Source organism: Hemitrygon akajei, chromosome 6 (genome assembly GCF_048418815.1).
Source record: "Hemitrygon akajei chromosome 6, sHemAka1.3, whole genome shotgun sequence".
Classification (NCBI taxonomy): Eukaryota; Metazoa; Chordata; class Chondrichthyes; order Myliobatiformes; family Dasyatidae; genus Hemitrygon; species Hemitrygon akajei.
Genome location: NC_133129.1, coordinates 126,751,941 through 126,772,080, shown reverse-complemented (window position 1 = coordinate 126,772,080; position 20,140 = coordinate 126,751,941). Strand labels below are relative to the sequence as shown.

General features: G+C 40.9%; 1 protein-coding gene across 4 annotated transcripts in view; it reads left to right on the top strand.

The window, feature by feature from the left end:
• Positions 1-19,081, top strand: part of kcnq1.1 (potassium voltage-gated channel, KQT-like subfamily, member 1.1) — a 787,687-nt gene extending 768,606 nt beyond the window's left edge. For 3 of the 4 annotated variants that reach the window (XM_073049208.1, XM_073049206.1, XM_073049207.1), the window contains one exon: positions 2,040-6,127. In XM_073049208.1, the coding sequence (XP_072905309.1) occupies positions 2,040-2,240 (201 nt within the window). In that variant the 3' untranslated portion in view covers positions 2,241-6,127. Of the gene's footprint in view, positions 1-2,039; positions 6,128-18,919 lie in introns of those variants that run through there. The other variant, XM_073049209.1, reaches the window with a different exon arrangement.
• Positions 19,082-20,140: the final 1,059 nt, after the last annotated feature.

The following is a 20,140-nucleotide window of genomic DNA, read 5'->3' as shown; positions in this document are numbered from 1 at the left end:
ATAAATACACTTCAAACTTTACTAATTATTCTCTTAAACTAAGGAGATTTAGCAGGATGTAGGTCTTTTACTCAACATCAGTAAGCAATTGTTGGCTGAATTACACAGCGGCAGCACTGCTGTTGGATGGCAGATCAGAGACTTAGGCTATGTCCACGCTAGACCGGATAATTTTGAAAATGCTGGTTTCACGTAAAAAAGATAGGCATCCACGCTAAGTGTTTTTAAGAAATCTCTGTCCACATTAAAACGGATATTTCGGCGAATCTCCTCCTCCTGCACACGTGCAGGACACGTCTACCAAAAACAGGTGCATGTTTGGTGTCGAATCTCGCCGTGAAAGACTTGGTGCACGTTTGTTCAGTTACAGACTAGAAAAACTTAAACGATGGACAGCTGTTGGCTCTCGTGCAGGAGGACTTAAAAGTAAAAAAAAACAAATACTGGAGCGTATGGAGGCAACCGACAGGAAGTTCACGGACAGTATGAACCGGCTGATGATGAACATTGAAAAACTGACGAAATCTGTTGCATTAATAAAGCCCCTTGTTAAATGTATAGAACATGTCTGCATCAGTGTAATCTTGTATTTCCATACAATGTTACATTAGGCTGTCACACATCTATTGTCAGAGAAGTACTTGCATAAATAGGTAAACCACCTTCATACGAGCAAGGATAGAAAACAAGGCAAAGTCAGTATACTTATTTATTCAGTAAGTTATGGGTCAAAGTATTTGGTGAGTACATTTCTAACTCTTCTGGCTTCAGTTTTGTTGCTGTCTGTTCTGAAATTGTTAGGTTACGCTCACGAAAACAATGAAATGGCGCGCTGCCGTCACCATCTGTTCCAGCACATCATGACAGCGTTCTTAGATTTCTCTGGTTACCCCGTCCACACTGCTCCGGCCAATCTGGCATTTTCAAATTTACACCCTCTGGAGGGCGTTTCTGAAAATCACCATTTTCGGGGGACGTAAACGCCGTTTCAGTGTGGACGGAGGGTAAAAACGAAGAGAGAAAGCTTCGGTTACGGATTTATCTGGTGTAGTGTGGACGTAGCCTTACACAGGGTATTGAGTGCTATAATGCTATTGGAAGTAACTTTCTTTGGACAACCAAGTCCTCATTTGTAGTTACAGGTGGGTGGAAAAGATCACATAGCACAAGAAAAGCAGGTGAATTCTCCTTGGCATGCTGGCCAATAAAAGTTCAAAAGGTTCAAAGGATCATTTATTCTGAAAGTATATATGCAGTACACAACTCTGAGATTTGTTTTCTCCAAAGAGCCACGAAACAAAGAAAACCATGGAAGTCAGTTCACAGAGAAACAGCAAACCAATTCCACCTGGCATAAAAAAAGAATAGTAGCACCATCAGCATCGCCTCCCCAAACCCTCTCCCCCATGAAACACAAGAACACTGGCCCCCAAATCCCCCTCTCCCTGTACAAAAAATCTGACAAAATCGCTACAAGAACATCAGCCCTCCAAAAACACATCTCTCCTCACAAAAAACTACAAGAACATCGGCCCCCAAATCCCCCTTCCCTGCACAAAGAAAAACGAGGAAGAACGGGTGAAAACACACAATATAAAAACAATGAGACTATGGTTAGTAATAATTAACCTTCCACCAGCTTCACAACAAAAGCAAGTTAGCGGGCCATTATCACGGTTCAGTCTGTGAGGCCCTGCAGTGTGCGAATCGGAAGCACCAGAGTCAATGCTTAAAGTCCTCCGAATGGCTGCCTTATGCTTGGGGATGCTCTGAAATTCTGAGAGGTGTCCAATATCAAAACTTAGTGGTTGGCTCATTATTCCTTTCTTTTGCATTAATAATTTATTTTGTATTTTTTGGTCATTTTCCATGTATGTCTATGCATTATACTGCTGCTGCAAATCAACAACCTTCACATCACAGAGAATCGATGTGATAATAAACCTGTTTCTGATTCCGATGCTAACACCAGCCGACTGCAGTCTTCCTCTTTTGTTGCCCTCCACTGAGAGACTGTGTTTCTTTTTTCTCTCTGGTAGGTTGTGGACATGGATCAGAAGCTAAACACCATCACGGACATGCTGCACCGATTGGTTGCCAACCAGGAGGGCCATTCGCACTTGCAGGCTCACCAACTGCCTCAGGGAACTGTTTCACAAGGTGTTGCCTCGAGACACAGCTCTCTACCCAGCTATGAGCAGCTGACCGTGCATAGAAACGACCAAGACAACATGGCTTAATCCTCATTCCTCTGGTGTTTCAAGTTCAACCACATTCATGAGATTGCAAGAGAGACCATTTGGATGCTTGTGTAGTAAGCCTCAAGGTTATACGCATAACTGACACTAAACTTCAGGAGCTGACAGTGCACTGAACAAGTGTGTGAAACTTGAAACCAGCCCATGATTAAACTCCATCTGCCTCCTTGACATAAATGTCCTTTCTGATTCTGGTTGATGGATTCCATTGGTTTTACAGAGAGTTCTTCGTAGCATTCTGTTGGACATCGCCCAAGCACATTTCAAACGCCCCTCTGGTTACTTGTTTAGGAAAACGTGAAGGCAATGCTTTGACTGTCTGTAAGACTGGAGGACTGGTAGCACTCAATGTTAAGAAAATTGTAATCCTTTTTAGAGTAGATTTGTTTTAAATGCAAAATTCAAAATATTGTATGGTTGATGAAAGAAGTATGAACACTCACTCAGTGTCAGTGCGATCTTCCCCAAACTGTTCAGTGACAGCATAACTGTGAAAATTCACTGTCACTTTCGTCCATTCTGCTGTGCAGGTAGACTGACAGGAGAAGAAATGCACAGACAATTTATATCGCATGTAAATCTCCAAAAACCCGGAGGGTTGATGAGCATTGATAAATTCTCAAAAATGTTTATCCCAGTTCATTCCAGATAGGCCAGGTTGCTGTTTTGTTTTCAGCACCATAAAGGGATAAGTATGTTCTTCTAAAGCTACAGTAATCCACACTTCACTTCAATTATTATGATAGTTTCACTTCTCTCTTTTATTTTTGAATGTCTTCAGGCAAGTCAGTTGCTACCTCTGGAGCCACACTTCTCCTTTTAGTTGCAATAGCAGACCATCCCCCAGACTGTAACTACAACCAGAGATTAATTTACAAGGGTTTTTCTAGTCCTCGAGACTGTGGTTATCCTAGTCTCCCTTAGTGAGCATCCTCTTCCATTTGACGTAAAGTGGTTTTATATTTCAATGCTCACTGATTTCAAGGAATTCACTCTGGGGATTTCTGACAGCATGATGTCCAACTTACCTTAAGACCTGGAAGTGGGTCATTTCAGATGATGCGATTAAACTAGCTTAAAGGACTCGCCTTCTCATTCCCAATCTAATTTTTCCTGCAACCCATTCTCTCTGCCTACTCACCAAATCCCCTCAGATTCTAGTGCGCATCCACATGCTTGGTGCTTGTTGCAGTGGCCAGCAACCCACCAGCCCACAGCCCTTTGAGATGTAGGAGAAAATCAGAGCACCTGGAGGAAAATCACATCGTTACAGGAAACTGGAATCAGAAGCACATGACAGTGAAGCAGTCATCCATTTAAAATTTGTGCCATGATTTTACTTCCATATACTTCAGTCACAAATGAAGTGAACTTGCCAATGTCTGTCCACCATTATATACCAGGGCACAATATTATGCCCCCTCCTGTCTTTCTGCAGCTGATTTTTATAACCTTAATGTCATTGTTATCAGACAGATTGAAGGAAAAGTGCACAATCTCCCAAACGATTGACTCTAAAGGACCCATCAGTTTGATGGTGCGTCCTGTAACATGTTGGGTTGAAATTTAACCTGTCTTTGTGAAATGCTGTCTTTCCAAATCTGGTGTCAGGTCATCCAGGAACCAAAGACCGATGAGTCCAGACTGTTTGTCAATAACCAATATAGTCTGTGACTACAAGCTACTGGAATTACTGTTGCCCTGTTGTAGCAGCTTATCAGAAGATCAGTTGAATGATAAAGGTCAAGCAGCTCTAGCTGTCCTAGAAGATAAAATTAATTCATGATTGGATGAGCTACAATCCACAGTCAGACACAGAAGAAATACCATCACTTTGAAATCAATTGAAGTAAAAATTGGGTGGGACATTGAAGAGATGGGCTTAGCACTGAGGATTTTCAGTCATGTCCTACAAGAGTATACACGAAAGCCTAGAAAATGCAACTTGACTGAGGTCTATATTTGGCCAATATTGACATAATGGGCCAAATGATTTCTGTAAGTAGCATACATTTGTATGATTCAGTGAGTGGGTTAGAAATTCAAAGGTGCCCAAGTCATGCATCTCCATTTGAACTTTTTGCGCATCATATTTACGAGTTATGGTATTAAGTCTGTGGAAATAATTGAGCTAAATCTCAGCTACCTTGAATAAGGGAAGCAGTAAGTAGGTCTGGGAAGTTTACTCTGGCACCTTGGAACAGGGCAAGGGGTTAAAAAGTCAGTCACAATTCCAAACAACCACAGTCATGTGGATATCTAACAACATCAACATTGGGATTAACTGGGATCCATTGCAAGATCAACTTTCTTGTTAAGGTTCAGAGCAAGGCTTGCATCATATGCCACAGTGTGATGTTGCCATAGTATCCCTTAGGAATGACTCCTCCAATTTAGATGACCCCTGCTACTTTCGGCATGTGGCAGTGTGTGAAATGATTACCAAATTGGCAGTCCCTTACCAGCTAGGTGCAACTGAAGGAATGAGTAAATTTTTGTCTTTTGTGCTTTTGCAACACTAGGTGCTGGAAAAAAATAGGAGCGTTCTTCAGATTTAGAGCATCATTGCAATGGACCATAATTCATCTACCCAACACCCTCACAACCCTCTACAAACTGATATTAAGAAAAAGGATGAGAGAAGACTGCTTTCCCAATGGAAGAGCATAATACTTCAACTAAACTAGTCCTGGAAATCAAACCTGAAAGTTTCCTCTATGGAGCTGATTCATGTGTGCTCTCTCTTTGAGAGATGGGAGAGAACAATGTGTAAATGAAAATGGAGCCATAGTGTCAACCATAGATATAGTTCAAAAGACTTTGCAAAACAGGGAATCGATGATGTTCTAAGAAGCTAGAGAAAATCAATGAAATCCATTGCATCTCAAGTGTGTAAATGATGCCATGATTATTGCACAAAGCACTATAACTAATCATTTTCTTTTTAAGGATGAAATTATTTGGTACCTGCCAAGATTATTGATGCTGTATAGAAGGATCTGTTTGCAATTGGCAACTACTGATGCTGGCATGCCAAGCTACAAAATGATTCAAGAGTCCTTTTATCTTTGTGTTAAAAAAACAATATATATTGTAAATTTTTTACTGATATAAACAACCTGGGGTATATTGTAATTTTTATAAATTTTACTCATCAAATTAAATTGATTCAATTACATCCATTACTTTAATAATAACTGATTCCTTCCTTGCCACTTTCTCATTGTCCTCCCTTCCTTCTGTGTTCTACCCTCTTTCGGCCTTCTTTCATTCATTCCTGTCTTCCTCTAATAGCCTCCCCCTTATTCATTCACAAGGTATGGGCAATGCCAGTATTTTTGGCCTTTCCAATTTCACTTAAGGTTATAGGTGATTAACAATCTTCTTGAAGCATTACTGTTTTTCTTCCTTCTACCTCCTTTGTCTCTTTCATTGCTTTCTGTTTCGCCTTTCTACCATCATCATTCTTTGCATCTCTCTGTCTTTTTAGTCTCTACCAGTTCCTTACCTTCCTCTTCCCATTCTCTCCCTGCTTCAGCCTGTTTCTTTTCATTTCACTATCTGTTCACCTATTCCATCTCCTTTCCTCACCTTCATCCTTCTCCTCACGCATTGACACATCCTTTGGCTCTCTGCTGAGTCGACTAAGATTTCAATGATTCGTTAGGCTCTTTTCCCTATGTATCAATCCAGTGCAAACGTGCTGATCACAAACCTACCTACAAATGAAGCAAATTATCTGGGACTCAGGCTATGATTTATAAGCTCAATTTTATAAGATGCTTTCTTTTTTTAACTCAAATATTGTGTGTAAATTTGAAGATGCCAATTAGGTATCAAGCCTCAAATAAAAGCAAAAGCTCTATTAATTGTGGCCTGGTTTTAAATGACACTTGTCTTGACACAGCACATAAAATCCTGTGAAAGGGGCCCTCGTGAAACAATGTGCACATTCAGCAGAGTTAAATTTCATTTTTTCCCCAGCCTGATTTACTAACCATTGTCTATTTTTATATATAGTTTGGAGGATTTGGAAAATATTGTTAATCGTACTCATTCCCAAATTAAAACTTAATTATCTTTCAAAGTAAAGGTTCCCATTCATTAGTTTGCTTTCTTAGTAAAATATAGTACAGAAAAAGGCCCTTTGGCCCATCTAGTCCATGCCATACCATTTAAGCAGCCTACTCCCATCGACCTGCTTTCCATACCCCTACCATTCATGTACCTATCCAAACTTTTCAAATGTTGAAATCGAGCATGCATGCACCACTTGTGCTGGCTGCTCATTCCACACTCTCCCTTTGAGTCAATCAGTTTTGATCCCAATGTGCCTTTTCTCCCCTTCCTGCACCCATTGGCACCTTTCTCACACTGAGGTCAGGAGAAGGGGTAAAATTGCACAGAGCCCAAAACAAGCACCGGATCTCATTCCATCAGTTCCTTCATTTGGTGGTTAAGGTCAAACTTATCCAAGAATGTCACAGTACAGATAGTAGGTTGTATGGTTTTTAGACCTGTAAGCATTTGACTCAATAGCATATGACAAATACTGTTGTTCGGTAGCAAAACACTAACCATATATTAGTAATAGAGTGAGTGCAATGTATTCCTTAGCATAGTACAGATTGTCACAGTATCACAATAAGACAGTATTAATCAGTGCTGCTATTCCAATGCTATTATTCAGCATCACAGTGTATGATTCTGTTACAGTTACTAATGTCATGGGACTCTCGTGTCTCTGGCACAGCGTCATTCTGTTTTAATACTGAGCTGCATAATTTTTGTATGGGACAGCAAGTATCTCATTCTGAGCAACACACACAAAATGCTGGTGGAACGCAGCAGGCCAGGCAGCATCTATAGGGAGAAGTACAGTCGATGTTTCGGGCCGAGACATCAACAGTGCTTCTCCCTATAGATGCTGCCTGGCCTGCTGCGTTCCACCAACATTTTGTGTGTGTTGCTTGAATTTCCAGCATCTGCAGATTTCCTCGTGTTATCTCAGTCTGACACTGGATTAAGTGATATTAGTCCAGTACAGAATGAAGGTAGCAATTTTGGTTTAATGATACTGAGTAATGGTATTGGAGATGAGATCGTTTGTGAGAGTGTAAATGTTGTGACTCTGAGCTGCACTGTGATGTGGACTGTCATACTAACTAACATGTACAAACTCCACTGAAATACTTCATTACTTTGCACCCACGGTCACTAATGAAGTCACTTGAACACCTGTCTAATTTGTACCCTGGTTCAGTGCAACACGTAGGGTTTCCACACCTCAAACGTGTACCACTGCACATGGAGACCTTGCTCCTGATCAGTGAATGGTAATTGACTTTATACAGTGATTTTTTAAAAATCAAAGCATGATTAATTTAAATTTGATACATTTGCTCTCCATTGTGAACAAGCACAGGTGTCAAACCTATAGCTCTGTTTATTAGGTAGGATTATGTATTCTTATCCAACATACATTTTCTCTCCTCTCTCCCTGGCTTTCCCCTCCCCCAGACACTCCCTGCCAAACTTATGCACACGTTTCATTTTGTTCTTGATCAGCTATTGTTCATGTAAATCCTCCCCATATATTTTATGAGTGCCTTCAGTCTAAAGGAACAGATGGTGTCCTGTTCTGTCTTCTGAAGCGATTTGCAACCTACATTCCATCACTTGATGCTGACAGATAACTGAGTTATACAGCACACGACCATCTGGTGTATGACACATCTTATGTCTTCCAGACAATACTCCATCAAACCTTCTCAAGGGAGAGGTTAGTCTCTATGGCGACGACAGCATGTGCAGCTCCAGGCCGTATTCAGGCACAAGCCATCTCACTCCTTCCCTTTTCTTCTTTTGCCATTGTTGTCGGTAGGTTCTTAGCTGCATGGCTACTCAGCTGCTGACAATATCCGCGAAGGTTTTGTCCTTGGTCCGGTTACCATTGTCTGCAAACTTTACTCCATTATTTATATTTTCAATATCCAATGGCTGACTGGAGCATCTGCTCTGGCTTGATGCAGCAAGTTCACTTTAGCTCCTGGGTCTTGACTACTCTTGCTTATTGACATGCTTCAGCTAACGCTTTGAGTGATTGTTCGCGGTGAGCTTCGATCTTCCTTTTTTTGTCTGTGATTTGCTGATATTGTTCATCCTTCTGTGTTATCTCTGGCAGAGTTTTGTTTAAGGTACAGATGGGAGGATTCTTCTAAACCCTGCTTCTTCAGTGCATCTTTAGCATTTGCATTAATAACACAGGACAACAAATTTTTTCAGAAGTGTTGCTTCCTCAGAATTTTTTTTTTGTTTATGATAGAATTCTTGAAGCTGAACACAAATATACATTCTGACTATTTGTATCAGGTAGGAATTTAAAGAAACACAAAATTATTTTTTTTAATATAATGTTTAATTTCATAAAGGTGCTGACGCTTTGCAATACAGTAGTTCAGCTGAGCTAAAAATGTTGTGTTGATGATTTTCATTTATACTTATTGTCTGAGGCTTCTTTCTTAATGCGTCCACCAATAATCAGCCAACACTGATGGATTCCAGTTGCCCTGATGCATTTTCTGTATGACTGCAATGTCCTGGTGAAACCTTTCACCATGCTTGTCACTGACAGTGCCAAGATTTACAGGGAAGATGTCTAAATAGGAATGCAGAAAAATGAATCTTTAGTGACATGTTGCATTTAACACTCTTGTGCGCTTGAAGCATGTTGTCAACCAGCTGTATGTATTTTTATGCTCTGTATCTGCCAAGAAATTTTTCAACAACGTGCCTTCCATGTGATTTTCTCTGGTCCCACCAAAAGTTCTTCGAATTGCTTGCCATTGGTGACCTGTTTGATTTGTGTACCAACAAAAATACCTTCCTTAATCTTGGCATCAGTTATTCTGGGAAACATCTGTCTCAAATATCGAAATTCCTCACGGAAATTTATAACCTTTTTAAGACCTCAGCTACATAAAATGCACCTTGTCTAAGCATGACCAGGCATGCCTGGACAAGATAGAAAACTCTTCAGCTTACATTCAGGGCAATGTTTGAATTGATTTGAATAATGATTTGAAATTTTTTAAAAAGGCATTTTCAAAATATAATGTGTGATAGGGAAATATTAGATTGTGAGGACACTCAGTCCTCATTTATTGTCATTTAGTATTGCTTGCATTAATAAATGATACAATGTTCCTCCAGCATGATATCACTTAGTAATGCATGCATTAATAAATGATACAATGTTCCTCCAGCATGATATCACAAAAGCACAAGACAGACCAAGACTAACTTACATAAACCACGTAATTATAACATATAGTTACAACAGTGCAAAGCAATGCTGTAATTTGATAAGGGCAGACCATGGACACGGTAAAAAGTCTCAAAGACCTCAATAGCCCATCATCTCACGTAGACGGTAGAAGGAAGAAAAGATCTTCCTGCCGTGAACCTCCAGCACCACAAAGCTTCCCGATGCAGCCTCTGGAAGCATCCGACCACAGCCAACTCTGAGTCCGTCCGAAAAACTTCGAGCCTCCGACCAGCCCTCCGACACCGAGCACCATCTCTGCCGAGCGCTTCGACCCTGGCCCCGGCCACCAAGCGACAGGCAAAGCCAAGGATTCGGGGCCTTCCCCCCGGAGATTTTTCGATTGCACAGTAGCAGCGGCAGCGAAATGGGCATGTCAGAAGTTTCACCAGATGTTCCTCTGTGCTTCTCACGTCTGTCCCCATCAAATCAGGATTGTGCACAGCCCCTACTTACAGATAACAGATATTCATTCCTGGACTGGCCACGCGCGCTGCCGTCATACCGCCATTTTCTCATCATATCATGGTGGTTCTCTTGATCAGCAGCCCAAAGTCCATAAGATACATTCAAAAGTATTCAGAAAACAAAATCTTTATTGCCCGATGTAATCACTTTAGACTTGCTCTTTATTATTTTAATTCCCCTACTCTTTCTTGTTTTAATTTTTTGCCTTACTAAACAGGGCTTCTTCTTTTGCCTCCTCTTCAATTATATAAAAAATATTCTGGATCTCTGTGTTCATGGGCTTTGGAGGTCTGCAAGTTAGGTACTTTATGGATTTTATAATGCCATTGAGTTAAGTAGTGGTCAGGTATGGGCCATAAATGATGAAGAACTAGAGTGAAGCAACCTCCTTGCATTGAGGTTTTACACTTCTCTCCTTCCTTTGGCAAAGTTATTTTAAATGCTTCAGAATGAGTCACATAGTGTTATAAATCAGTGCTATTTTCTTATTCTGTCATCCTTCTTCCTTTTACCTTCTGTATCAGTTGTAATAGGCCTTCAGCACATCAGTCAAATGTGAAAAGGTCTCTTAGGGTCTGTCCAAAATTGTTTTGCCAGCAGAAATAGGAAGACCTAGATCCCGAATATGCACTTTCCAAAAACATCAGCTAAGAAGAGGGTACATCTCTGTAACAAGTTCGGAGATGAGCAGGTTTTTAAAGCAAAACTAGAGGTTACCACATTCCACAGGAGGATTATACTAGGCTGTGCAGGTCAAAGGTAGATTCATTCATTGCACATTGTATGCCCTCGTGATAAAAGACAACTATATTTGGGAAGTATAGCTTATTGCCATATATCTACACCAAAAATGCATTATGGAGTGTGTACAAAGCAAAGTGCCTGTGATCCACCCAAAATCTCTACCTTAAGTTAGTTCTTAAAAAGAATATTGACCATGCACCTATGCTCCTTCTCCATTTGGTGTGACAGTCATTTTTCAGTGGCTAAATATGGCCATGCTCAATCAAATTTGGATCCCATCTTGCTGCATCCGAACCAATGATTTACGACGTGCCAGATGTTCATCTCCCTGGTTGGTGCCTGATTCAAAACCCAGCTGCCATGTAGCAATGGGAATTCTCAACCCTACAATTTCTTAATAACTTTAGGAGTGTTTTAGCTTTTTTTAATATAAATCCTTTCCCGTTCCCATGCTAATCACCCTTGCTATCTTGAACTAGCTAAGAGCTGCAGAAGATTGAACCTGTGAACTATTCCATTATTCCCTTCACCACCACGCCTTCTGTATATTATTCCATTCTGATGAACTGGCTGAGGATAATCTACAGCTGAGCATTTTGACTCAATGTTCTGGCAGTGCCCTGTTAATAAAATAAAACCACAAATGTTAACCTCATGGCTCAGTAAGTTCAGTCAGCGAGCTGTATTAACATTACTATCGTTTATTACTAACCTTTACTGAGTTAACCAAGGTCGGCCAGGATAACAACAGAGGAGACATGGTTGTTCTCATTGCGCTCAGGTTAAGGAGAGGAATACTAGCCAGGACTCTCAATCCATAATTGCAATCCAGAAAGCCCTGCTACAATTCATCTTTTCTTCACTTTGGAAGGCAGTAGCACTGCACTTGACTGTGAAACTTCCTGCACTCACTGAGTCTGTCGGTATTCTCTGTCTCAACTTGTGAACGCGTGTCAGAGATAGTTTGACTGCTTTCCCATACTAAGAATATGGAAAGCCAAACTAAAAAGGCTCTGACAGTAGATGACTGAGATGCAAGCGAGTATATTATTTTCTCATAACTAATATGAACTCTGAAAGAGAGGTTTACATTATATAGAACTTTTCATGAGCTCTCAGCGTACACAGTACATTGAGATAATGATCAGTTTATTGGATGTTGGTTAACAGGTAAATACTAGGTCAGAGCAACAAGCAGAGTTTGTCTCATCTTCTTCAAAAGATTGCAATGGAACCTTTGATGTACACTCATGCCAGCAAATAATCAGTGGCTCAATTGAACGATGGCACCTTCCAAGTGCGCAGCACTCTCTCAGTACTGCCGTGGTCGTCTGTCTAGAGTTTGTGCGAGCCTTTGAAGTGAAATGTGAACCTTGAGAAGTATAATTATTAAGGAACAACCGACATCTAATCAACCTGATGGTTATGCCCATCAGTGAAAGGCTTTTGATCCTGTTCCTACTGCGAACACACATGAACACAGTATTTGACATCTGATAGTAACGTAGCTTCCCTCATGGAAAATACAACTGAGGTTGGAAGGTCCCAGGGAAGATGGAAAAGGTGTAATGAAGTTCTAATCAGAAACACAGTCTGCGGAGGCTGGAATCCAAAGTACACACACAAGATGCTGGAGGAACTCAGCAGGCTAGGCAGCACCTATGGTAAAGAGTACAGTCGACATTTCAGGCCGAGCCCCTTCATCAAGTTGCTCCACCAACCTGAGTGTGGCTCCATCACAGAGCATGGGTGCTGGGCTCTATGCTTCTGCCACAATGAGGTCGCATTCAGGTTGGAGGAGCTATACCTTATATTCCGCCTGGGTAGCCTCCAACCTGATGGCATGAACATCTATTTCTCAAACTCCCCCCACCCCAACGCTCTCCTTCACCATTCCACATTCCCACTTCCCTCGTTCACCTTATCTCTTTACCTGCCTATCACCTCCCTCTAGTCCTCCACCCCCTTTTCCTTCTTCCATGACCTTCTGTCTACTCCTATCAGACTCCCCCTTCTCCAGCCCTGTATCTTTTTCACCAATCAACTTTCCAGCTCTTTACTTCACTCTTCCACATCCTGGTTTCATCTATCGCCTTGTGGTTCTTCCTCCCATCCCCCCAACTTTCTTACTCTAACTCCTCAACTTTTTTTCCCTGGTAAAGGGTCTCAGCTCAAAATGTCAACTGTACTCTTTTCTATAGATGCTGCCTGGCCTGCTGAGTTCCTCCAGCATTTTGAATGTGTTGCTCAGATTTCCAGCATCTGCAGATTTTCTCTTGTTTGTGATAAGACTCAGGTTATAATCAGGATGACTTCAGTAAGACAGGAAGTGTAAAAGTGATTCTATTTTATATATATTCCCAATTTTCTTTTCCATTAGCATTGCATTTTGAGACCAAAAATTTCTCAGCTGGCTTGTGTATTTTGGCAAAGTAAACTGCTGAAGTGAGACAGCATGATGCAGTTATTCTCTTTATGTTATTGTGCAGAGATAAATTGCATTAAATAAATCTGATCCACATGCTTTGTCCAGCCATTTTAATCTAGAAGAAAATGAGTCAATCCAAACTTCCACTCTAAAGTTTTTTTCTGGCTTCTGCAAGATGGAAGAGGTCAAAGGGTAAAGGTGTAACCTTCATCACAATAACATTTCACTGTTACATTCAGAGAATGAAGATGTAAATGGGAGACAGAATGAACCAACTTCAACAAAAGTCAGATGTGCAAACTACTACAGGACTGATTGACACAATGGAACTTAGGAAAGTATCTGGACAGACCTGATCTTCAAGTACTTGCAAGTTAATAGTGGGGGGGGGGGGCATGTTTTAGAGACAAAGGGATCTATGAAGAGAAATGTGACCAGAAGTCAAAAATTGGAGTGAGGAAGTACACAATATAATTGTACATAGAAAGGTAAGTGTGCAGATGTAGAATACTTCAAGATCTTGTGGCTCTGCTAGTAACCTACACCCATTTGAAATGTGAGTCTGAATGGAATAAGTTGAGAGTTTTCCATCTAATTTGTCTTAAATGTAATGGGTGGGTATGGAATAGATTTGTAAGTGTAATCCAGCAACCTCTTTCTGAGTAATATTATATACGTACAGTACTTGTAATTGGTGCCTCAGAAGATTGCTGTGTACCTTATAAAATTAACCAGATCAAATCTGTTAAATATCACCAGTTTAGTGAAAACAGCAGGTGAATACATTCTGTGCTTTCATCAAAAGAGATTGCAATATTTTAAATTCTTCAGTTATTTCCTCTCCCTGTCATTGGAAAATTGAGATAAAGTTCTACAGGTTAGCCAAACATTCTCGTAGAGGTCCTGAATGCCTGTTACTATCCAAAACATTTACCTTAAAATAAGCCTAAGGATCAGGTAATTTACTCCACTTACTCTTAATGTACTGTACATTTATGTCAACACAGTCCCAACATACCATGAACACTTCTTTATAGCTCTTTAGAATTGCATTAATTGCATTTTAATGAACCAGTTTCATTTAAGCTCCTTCTGTTGTTCTTGGCTGCTGGAAGGCTGTCCCTCAGGGAACAAATGTATTGGCCCATCTGCTGGTTGAGATTAAAGACTGCGAACACTGTACGATCAAAGTGTTTTGTGGCGGCTGCACTTAGCTATTCCTCGGCAGTCATTTGAGGTGTTTACTCTATTCTATTTTGCACGGCGATAAGAGGAAGGGCTCTATAACCCCAGCCAAAATATGCAGAGCTTTCTACGTAAATCACCCATCCCTCACAAGTAGGATCCAGATTGCGAGCAGAGCACTCTAAATTTGGCAACTTAATGAGAGAAATATTGTCTTTTTGAATTATAAACATTTACATGTTGGGACATTAACTCTTTGTCATTCTTGCCTCTGAGTCAAAATGTTGTGGGTTCAAGTCGCTCCCCAGAAACATGAAGACATACAGTCACCAGGCCAAGAGAAAGGGGATGGTGCAGTTCTGAAGGTCTTTTACCCAGGATTTTAAGTCCAGGCTATGACTGTCCTGTTTGGATATTTGAAAATAGTCTAGTATTATTCTGAATAACAGTTGCCTCCAATGGACATTCAATATATAATCTTCAGCCATCATTACAATAATATCAGACCATTAGCACATTGTTGATCAGGGTCCCTACTGAGGACAAATCGGAGGGCATGCTTTCCACAACGGCAACTAGAATTCAGAATTGCTGGCTTTGAGTCATCACAAATTCTGTTCCACAAATTCCTGAATGATTCTGAGAGCAGCATAATAAATGAGAAATATTTCTGCTAATAGACAAGGTTAAATGTCACCTTAAAGCATGGAAAAAGAAGTGAAATTGAAACTGGTCAGAATCAACTGAAATCCCTACAACTCAATTTTGTCGGACCAAGTCCAGACATGAGGTTCAGCACCATACTCATTACAGATAATGACTTCTGTGTGTTCCTGTTCCAAACGTTTTCTGCAGCTGTTTTAAAAGAGGTGTATCATTGTGCTGATAATGTATGATATTTACACGGTACAGCATGTGGGTTGGAGCTCCACAGAAAGTCAGCTGAATGAATAGGGCCTTTTGAAAACATCAGCAGATTTGCATCCTAGAAGACGAATCTCAGTGAGTCAAGAAATTAACAAACTAAGAATTAGCTCAAAGAAGAACTCTGTGTTGAAGTAAGTTTAACTGAGGAAAGTGTGTACTCATGATTGTTGCATTATATGAACAAGCAGAATTCCTCATTCCTCAATCTGAATTTCTGTTAGATTAAAGGAAGTTACCTTCATTGCTCTAGCTTTATAGTAAGATGGCAGTGAGCAGGATATGCCACCCACCCTATATGGCGCCAATCACAACAGCACTCTTACAAAGTGCTGCTTGTAGCCCTGGACCAGAGCGAATAAGAAGGTAAACCAGGTAGGTCAGATGACCTAGAGGCAATAAAATGGAAATGCACCATTTTAACTGTTACTATTTCTTTTTAAGTAATGAGGTTCAATGCAAGGCAGCAACAACTACCATCTCAGAGGACCCCACGGCCACATGGAGATTGGAATGGGACCACGAGGAACGCATGTCCAGCATTGACTCTTTTCCTGACTAATACCTTTTCTCTTCATTGACTGTTCAATGGATCAGGAAAACTTACTAAATGTGCCCACAGGCACATACTTTTTAGTTGAGAGAATAAAGGTACTGATCGGTAAATACAAATTCTCTCTGTGCTTCTCTGATCATTATTACTAAGGGGTAAATGCTTGTAACAGAATTCATGTAACAGATCTCTTATGTTCTGCCTGTCTTAGTATGAACCCATCTGATTTTAAGATGCCTTTATAAATCAAAGTTTTGAGTATAAGAGTTGGAATGTTATGGTGAGGTTGTATAAGACATTGGTGAGGCTGAATTTGGAGTATTGTGTGCAGTTTTGGTCACCTATTTACAAGAAGGATGTTAATAATGTTGAAAGAGTGCAGAGAAGGTTTACAAGGATGTTGCCAGGATTTGAGAAACTGAGTTACAGAGAAAAGTTGAATAGGTTAGGACTTTATTCCCTGGAGCGTAGAAGAATGAGGGGAGATTTGATAGAGGTATATAAAATTATGATGGGTATAGATAGAGTGAATGCAAGCAGGCTTTTTCCACTGAGGCTTGGGGAGGAAAAAAAAACAGAGAACATGGGTTAAAGGTGAAGGGGGAAAAATATAAAGGGAATATTAGGGAAGGCTTCCTCACACAGAGAGTGGTGGGAGTGTGGAATGAGCTGCCAGATGAAGTTGTAAATGTGGGCTCACTTTTAACATTTAAGAAAAACTTGGACAGGTACATGGATGAGAGGTGTATGGAGGGATATGGTCCAGGTGCAGGTTAGTGGGACTAGGCAGAAAAATGGTTCGGCACAGCCAAGGAGGGCCAAAAGGCCTGTTTCTGTGCTGTAATGTTCTGTGGTTCTATGGTTCTATGTATATAGGCCAGATGGTCCTCAAACAAGGTTCCATTTTCTCTCTCACTGAGCCTAACAGCTAGAAGTGGGAAAGGAAAGTCAGTCACTACTTGGAGTTGTGGAGTTATACAAAATGGACACAAACCCTTCAACTCAACTTGCCACAGCCGTTCAGTGCCAATGGAATTCAAAACAAAGCCTTCAGCATGTTATGTGTAAACATGGCTCTAGGGCCTCTAAAGCTGACCCTCCATTCCCACCTTTTGAAGTAACTGCTTGCCGTTTGTATGACCCAGCAGATGGCATCCAAATGTCACTCAGATCCTCAGGGTGATGCAGATCAGCTGGTCTCAGATATTGCTGGGAATACTCCACAATTTGGGTAGCATCTGTGGAGAGAGAAAAGCCGATAAAATTATCTTTGATCGCAACAGAACGTCACCAATGTGAAACATTAACTCTGTTTTTCTCTCTCCGTAAGGTGCTAACTGACCTTCTAAGTATTTCCAGCATTTTTGCTTTTGTTATATTTCAAATGTTCAACATTTGCAAATTTTTCTTTACTTCTGCAGATTTTCTTGCACTGATGCCGGAACGTTTTCCTACAAACTTAACCCCATTGCCATTAGATCAGAAAAACAAAATGGCATAGCCTTGTCCCTCTCTCTCTTGTGTTGCACGGGAAAGCTGCTTAAATAGGTGCCAACCCAGGAGTAGAAAATCTTAACAGGACAAAACTTTAGTGTGACATGGCAGCATAGCAGCCCAGCTAGTAAAACCTCAGAGAGATGGGTTTGACCCTGACCTTGGTGCTTCTACCTGTGTGAACCTTGTGACTGCATTGAGTTTCTTCTTGGTGCTCCAGTTTCCTCCCACGTCCCAAAGATGTGCTGGTAGGTTGATCCATTACTGTAAGCTGTCCTAAGATCAGATGGGTGACGGAACAATTGATGAGGGTTGATGGGCAAGTGGAAGAGAATGAGTTGCAGGGAAATAATTGGTGAAATGAGATTGATGAAGCCATGTTGGAAGCCAGCATGGGCTCAACAGGCTGAATGGCCCCCGTCCATGTTGTAAGAAAATAGAAACTCTTTCCGATGCTTCTGATTTGTGCCACTGCTTGATGTTTAGTTGGTATGTTTAGTTAAGCAGAGATGATGTTGTGACAAAGTACAACCACTTCTATCCAGGTGTACAGGAGAAACAGTCACTCAAAAAGCAATAGACTCTACCGTGACAGGACTTAACTCAAGGTGCAATTTAACATAGATGGTTGTTATTTTAAAATTGTACTTCAAGTACTCTGTGCACAACTTTACAACATTGTTGTTTCTCTATTTTCCAACATGCAGTGTTTGTTTTTTTTTTCATCTCTGCTGTGACGGGTGTAATTTGTCTAAAATCCAAACCTGACCAGTTTGATGTCTTTAGGAGCTCTACACGGGGGCCTGGAGTCAGCCCCTTCTATCCTGAAAGACATGTGTCATGTTAGGATGTGACAGAATAGAAGGAGGTGAAACATTATTTAGAATCAACTAATCAAAGAATATAGAATCTAATCACCTACTATTCCTTCACTCCAATTTACCTTCTGCTATCGTAACCAAAACCAAAATGATTTTGTAATCTGCTGTAAAATCTCTTCTCAGCCTGGTAATAACAATCCCAGTATCCCCTATCTGTCTAGGCTACTGGCCATCTTGATCTCCACCTCTAAGACTGAACAGTCTCCCTAAAACACAGCCTCCAAAATAAACACAGCTAGTATTACTGTAAAGTGATAGAAACCCTGTATTACAGAAAGCTGCATGATAGCAGAAAACGCTATAGTTGCTGTTGAAGCACAGATTTAAATAGATTTTCCAAATCATGATTGAACTATATCCAATGCAGCACGTGTAATGAAAGTAGTGTCCCTCATCTGTCATTCCGCATTATGGAAACGTGTAAAGGCAGAACTACCTGCTAAAGCCCAGCAGATATCTGGCCAGTATTTTGTACTTAGCTTTGTATTGTCTATTATTGGCGAGGGATGCCATATGCCTTTTATTTTAACAGTCTGTTCACCTTTCCTGCCATCTTTAAAGACTGGTCCAATAGCCCCTCGATAATTGTATGGAACGGATAGCTTAAACTGTGAAAGGAATTAATCCCTCTGTTTTCATTTCCTTTGCCTTATGTCTCAGATTCTATATTAGGCCCACAAGGGAACCAGGCCTATTGGCAGCAGAAGCAAGTTGCAAGTCAGCAGATCTTATAGAGCAGCTTGCCGCAGACCCTGAAGTCGTCACAGAATCCCCCAAACTACTGACGGGATAGAGCGGGCATGGCCGAGAACTTGACCTGCCTCTGAAAGAGATGTCTGGTGATTTGTCAATGGGACAGAAACTAAACAGGTTTGGGTTTTAATCAAATTACAACCACCACAGCGGGGATGAAAAAAATAACTGTACTTGTTGGAAAAATAGAGAAAAAAATCATAATATTTGAAGTAAATTTTAAAATGATTTGACCATTTATTTTAACATGTGTCTTGAGTTAAGACCTGAACTCCCCTCCCCCCTTATGGTAGAGCCTGTTACTCTTGGTAGTGACTACATTTCTCCCGTACACCTGGATGGATGAGGCTGTACTTTGTCCCAACATCAGCTCTGCCTAACTAAACATCCCAGGCCAGCAACAAAGCTTTCAATGGAGTTGCTTGTATGGCCAGTGACCTTCGGCTGACCTTGAGTTGTGAGTTAAGGATCGGGTTACAGGAGTTCCTCTATCCATCTGCATTCAGCCTTTAAGCTTCAAAAGAAAAACACAGCACATCTTTAACAGGTGAAAGCCAGCATATCTTCACTGAAAGAAATTAGTGACCCCGTCTGCACTCGGTTGTCACAATAATGTGCACAGGCTCCTTGTTTCAGGGAGACACCTGTTTCACCATGATGGCTGCTGCAACTACTAAAAAAGTTCAAAATAATGTTTGGACAGCTAAATTCTTAAAACACTGGGAGATGTTAGTCTACTCACTGTGTTAATTCTTCAGTTAAGGTAGTAGACGGGAATCTCGTACAAATTTGAGAAAAATGTGAATCTGATTAAGCTTTTAACGTGTTCCACTGGGACGTATTACAGCAAAAGGGTTACCCAGGTTACAAATATCCAGCTTATGTTCAGCCTGTGAAAATGAGAGACGGATATATCAGAATGGATTTGCCGGTGAGGATGGGGCTGCAAGCATCGTCTGCCAGCTCAAACATGACAGTCCTGCGTGCCTTCTCTAGACTCCCCTCCACCTACCTTCCTCATCACAGTTGCCACAATGAGGGGCTGAGCAGACTCACTGAGACAGGCTGCCAGCCTCTCTCTCCTTGCTTGCCCAGCCATGACTATTTCAAAGTTCAAAGTAAATTCAT